The sequence below is a fragment of the Austrofundulus limnaeus genome, unplaced genomic scaffold (genome assembly GCF_001266775.1).
Source record: "Austrofundulus limnaeus strain Quisiro unplaced genomic scaffold, Austrofundulus_limnaeus-1.0 Scaffold82, whole genome shotgun sequence".
Taxonomy (NCBI): Eukaryota; Metazoa; Chordata; class Actinopteri; order Cyprinodontiformes; family Rivulidae; genus Austrofundulus; species Austrofundulus limnaeus.
The window spans coordinates 582,232-587,286 of NW_013952484.1; the positions used below are offsets into that span (position 1 = coordinate 582,232).

The 5,055-nt window shown below is 41.2% G+C and overlaps 1 protein-coding gene across 2 annotated transcripts in view; it reads left to right on the plus strand.

Moving 5' to 3' along the window:
• wasf1 (WASP family member 1) overlaps positions 1–2,618 on the plus strand; it is a gene marked incomplete in the record, with an annotated part of 77,026 nt that extends 74,408 nt beyond the window's left edge. For both annotated transcript variants that reach the window (XM_014011568.1, XM_014011569.1), the window contains 2 exon segments: positions 1–425; positions 1,289–2,618. In XM_014011568.1, the coding sequence (XP_013867022.1) occupies positions 1–425; positions 1,289–1,446 (583 nt within the window).
• Between the last annotated feature and the right edge of the window lie 2,437 nt (positions 2,619–5,055).

Here is a 5,055-nt window from a genome sequence, read left to right on the forward strand (position 1 = left end):
GCCCCTGCCTGTCCAGCACCAGCCTCCGGCCATCCCGCCGCCCCCCGCGCCGCTTCAGATCGCCCCGGGAGTTCTGCACCCGGCCCCACCGCCCGTGGCCCCGCCTCTCCACTCCTCGTCCCCGGCCCGCCACCACCACCACCACCACGTCCTGGACAAGGCCCCGCCCGGGGGCTCGGGGACCCTGTCGGACGGCACCGTCCTCCCTCCTCCCCCGCCCCCGCCCCCTCTGCCCCTCCCCGGAGCACGGAGCTCGTCGCCCTGCCCGTCGGGTCCTCCGCCCGTGCCGGCGTTCCCCTCAGCCGGAGCCATGGCTTTCCCGCCGCCGCACGCCGCGCACGATGTGGGGACCAAGTGGCACCACCCCTCCAATCTGCCACCCATCAGCGACGCGCGCAGCGTCCTGTTGGAGGCCATCAGAAAAGGTTGGACGAGCTTCAGGCAGAGTTTTAATGACTCTAAACTTCACTTTCTATCATTTATCTAAATAATGAAAACATTTAATATGTCAGCAGTTACATGAATAAGAAATATATATTCTTTATTGATTAAGTTAGTTTTTAAATTATGGTTACGTTTTACATGAATGAATGCTTCCTATAGATCAGGGTTCGAATCTGATTTTGCTAAAAATTTCATCTTTTTGCCCTGAAAAACTCCTGTTTCTTCTTTTATGGTTTGGCTCATTTTTTGTTATATTTGCTGTAAAAGAAAACTCAAACATTCTTTCTAAATGTGGGCAGACGTTAGCTCCGTTTATCCAACAGCTGAGGTTTTCTGTAAAATCAAAATGTTAGTGAAACAGAGGTGAAGAAACGTTTTACATTTCCTGAAATGTTTGATAGTTCACACCTCGTGGTGAACCCCCTGGTCTAGTTTATGGTACCTTTTTAGATGCATTTAGCTAATAACTAGCTTGTTGCTACGTTAAGCYTTTAGGCAGCTTTCAGCTAGTGTTTTACTTCACTTTACTAATGTTTTAACTTTTTTAGCTTTTAGCTATTGTTTCCCTTCCTTTAGCTTTTAGCTTGTTTGCTAATGTACTTTTAGCTTTTACTTATTGTTCTTTTTTAAAACTTAAACACCTCAATTTCAGCTTTTCAGCAATTTTCAGACAGTCCTTGTTGCAGAAAATGAAATGTTTCTAGTTTATATTTTAAATTTTTATAGTTTGCTTTTACACACTCAAGTACAAAATGACATCACTTCCTGTTTTTTTGGGGGGGGTATATTTTGTTACTAACTTTGACTTTTAGTCTGAACCTAAAGCCTCTTGCCTTCGCTGCAGGCATCCAGCTGCGCAAAGTGGAGGAGCAGCGAGAACAGGAGGCTAAACACGAGCGAGTGGGGAACGACGTGGCCACCATCCTGTCGCGGCGCATCGCCGTGGAGTACTCCGACTCGGAGGACGAGTCGGAGTTTGACGAGGGAGACTGGATGGAATGATGGAAGTGTGGGGGGGATAAAAACGAGAGAAAGCAGCGTTGGTGGTGATTGAGGACAGAAAAATGTTCAGGTCCCCCCACCCCCAGGCCTCCACAGCTCTGTGTCACAGAAGAGGAGCTTCTTGTCATATCTGTTTTGTTGTTTGAGTTCAGTGGAAAGTCTCCACGTCACTCATTAATCTGTCTAGTGTTGAAGAAACTTTTTTCTTTTATTTTTATTTTTTTACAGGATTTCTTGTGAAATCCCTCATGTTTACTGATAGAAAAGAAAATACTAGTTTTGTTTAATTAAAAAACATTAAAAGAGAAGGAAATTTGAAGGCATGTTGCTTCTATCTTCTCTGATATCATACTGCCACCTGGTGGCTGAACATGGCATTGCGTGAATGCTGCTCTCCTACGTTTCTTCTTTTTTTTCAACTACCGGTACATCTCATTTACAGTTCAGCAGAAGCGTTGCTTCTTGTTTCTGCTTTAAAAACAACAACAACTGACTTTTAAACGATTTAACACTCTGAGGAAGATCAGAAAGTGTTTGTCTGCTTCGACCACACGTGTGCGAATCCATCCTCTTTCTTTTATCCCAGGGAAATGYGGGAGGAGAGACACTTCCTGCACAAGTTGACAAGTGATAAAAAAAATAACTCTAAGCCATTGATTTGAAAGGTACACTTACCTCTCGATGTTTCCTCACACTTTTTCGACTTTTAAGAGAGTTCCTGCCTCAGAATACTCAACACCAGGTACAAACCAGTAAATGTTTACTGCAGGCAGCTTGATCAGATCTCCCTGTACTGTGTTCCATTAACAAGTCTTTCCTTGTTCGGCTTTTTGTTCATTTCAAATAAATGTCCGTCGTCATTTTTAGTTTTTTTTCTCTCTTCTACTTGCCTTATTGTTCGTACAAAATGTATCGTTGAGTTGATGAATGTATTGTGCCGTTACTACTTACTTGCCTGCGCTTGTACGGATTTGCTGTTTCTCTGTTTTGTTTTGTTTTGTTTTGTTGTCGTTTTCTCGGGGGAGGATGAGGGCAGAACGGTGCAGAAGCCTTGGTTTTACAAATCCAAATCCAAAAAGATTTGCTCATTATTGTCCTCCGTATAACTTATGTAACTGTTGACTGTAACAGTTTGCTTGAATTAATAATAAAACTCTAATGTTCTGTTTCAGCTCTGCTGGTTTACAAAGTCTGGGTTTTTCAGAAAAAGAAGAAACTGAGATCTTATGTTGAGAAATGACAGATTTATAGCTTGTTTTTTTTATTGGGTTGAGTCTGGAGATTAAGTCAGATCAYGTGGTTTCCTGGTTTTCAAATTATTTAAGTAACAGGACTCAGAGTATTAAATATGATGGTTTGTGTTCTGATTTTATGAGTACAAGTGGGGTGCCACAGGGTTCAATCTTGGGTCCCCTCCTGTTCATTATGTACATTAATAGATTAGGACAAAATGTGTCAGATGCTAATATGCATTTTTATGCTGACGACACAATTGTTTACTGTCTTGGATCGATTGTTGCTAAAGCTGTAGAATCTGTGCAGAGAGATTTTAATGTTGTTTAGCACACATTCCTGCAGCTAAAGTTGCTACTCAGTGCTGATAAGAYTAAACTAATGYTATTTGCAAACACCCAAAAGGTGCCTCAGACGATCCCCGCTGTGTCCACTCTTGAAGGAAATTTAGAAATGGTTCACATACAAATATCTTGGGTTCTTGATTGATGAGTCCCTCAGTTTTAAATCCCATGTTCAAAGTCTGGTGAAGAAACTTAAACTCAAACTGGGCTTCTTTTTTCAAAACAAAACAAATTTTTCTTTTAAGGTTAAAAAGCAGCTTGTCGCAGCAACATTTTTATACATTTTAGATCATGGAAACTTGTTATATATGAATACCTCAGCACGATAAATTTAATAATGAAGTTGATGCGGTCTGCCATGCTTCTCTGAGGTTTGTCACAAACTGTAAAGCCTCGACTCATCAGTGTGATCTGTACACTGGGGTGGGATGGCCTTCTTTGTCCACCAGAAGGTTGGGACATTGGTATATTTTTATTTTATAAAGCTTTGCTGGGGTTGCTACCAAAAAACGTTGATTCACACTCCTTGCTTTCAAATGATCATTTCTTCTTCTCTGTCCCATTTCTCCGTACAGAACTGGTAAAAAGGGCCTTTGTTTACTCTGCCCGTCTACATGGAACATGTTGCAAAAAGTCTGGAAGTTAACTGAACTGATCCCATCGAGCACCTTTAAGTCCAGATTGAAGGCATTAGATATGGCTTCCTTGAATTGTGAATGTTTTTAATAGTGATTGTATGTGTTTTAATTGTGTAACTCTATGTAAATGTATATTTTTGTTTGCCTCTTGGCCAGGACTCCCCTGAAAAAGAGCCGTTTAATTTCAGTGGTTAAATAAACGATAACAGTCAGTTAAATATTTCAATGAACACATTAAAGCTGAACAGAACAGACTCTCATTGRAGGTCTAAATTAAACCCAGGTGTGGTTGCAGACCACAGTTCGTATAGCCCCACCAGGCTGAATGAYTGTTCAAAAATTCGTTGGTTGAAAAAGAGCTTATGGCRGGGCTATTCAACTAAATTTCTCCGGTTGTTATTTTTACTATCTTGRGTGTTCGTTGAAATGTTTTTTACCAGCTTMTAGCCAAGATTCTGATGTTTCTGCAGACACCAAACATGTCTAAAGTAGAAAACTGGGGGGTTTGGACTTCAGAGATGGATGAACCAWTGATCRGGCCGATTTTGGTCACTGCTGCTAATTTGTCCACCTCCCCTCCCTTGTGGAAGTTTTTTCTCTTCTTCTTCATAACTTTAAGTACATTTATGACTGTGTTCATGAGCGTCTAAAATCATCTGCAGGTGTGTGTTTCTGAGGGGCTGTTTATTTGATGATTTTGTACACAAAAGAAAATGAGCAGTTCGACACATGGGTTTCAGCTGTGGCCTTTTTTTTTTATACTCCAAACCAGAATAGAGGAGGGGTTTTCTCCACATCCTGCAGTCGTTTGTCTGGATTTGGCTGAAATCTGCCGCCACGTGGAAGGCATTTGTGTCTGAGGGCTGCTTTTCTCTCTCCTGCAAGAACAAAGGCCGTGTAAAGTCAAATCACCTCCTCCAGCTCCAGAATTTGAAAATGAAATCGGAGCCGCTGACAGAAACATGGGAAACACTTTATACTAATGTAGGGGTCACCTCGAGTGAAATTATCAAGGAACTGTTGGACTCTCAGTCCTCTGATGGGCCTTCGAAGGGACAAAACTCTGTTCCACTTAGATCTGTATTTAGGCCACCTCAGGTCGCCTTAACCTCAAAGAGACATTCTCTTTCCTTTTAAATCAGATAATAAACAGAAGAATCTTCTCTTATTTGATTTATTGTTCTCTTAACTGAAATTATTACACATTTTGATAATCAGAGAATGTTTATCAAAGTTACAGGAGAAGAGAGGACAGATCTCTTTTCTCCCTCAGAATGATTTCAGCTACTGTATGAACAATGTTAAAAACAACCTATAGAATTTAACCAAAAAAATTGGGGTAACAATTTGCAACCAATTTACTTGGGTAAATTTAACCAAAAACTATTAGTAAA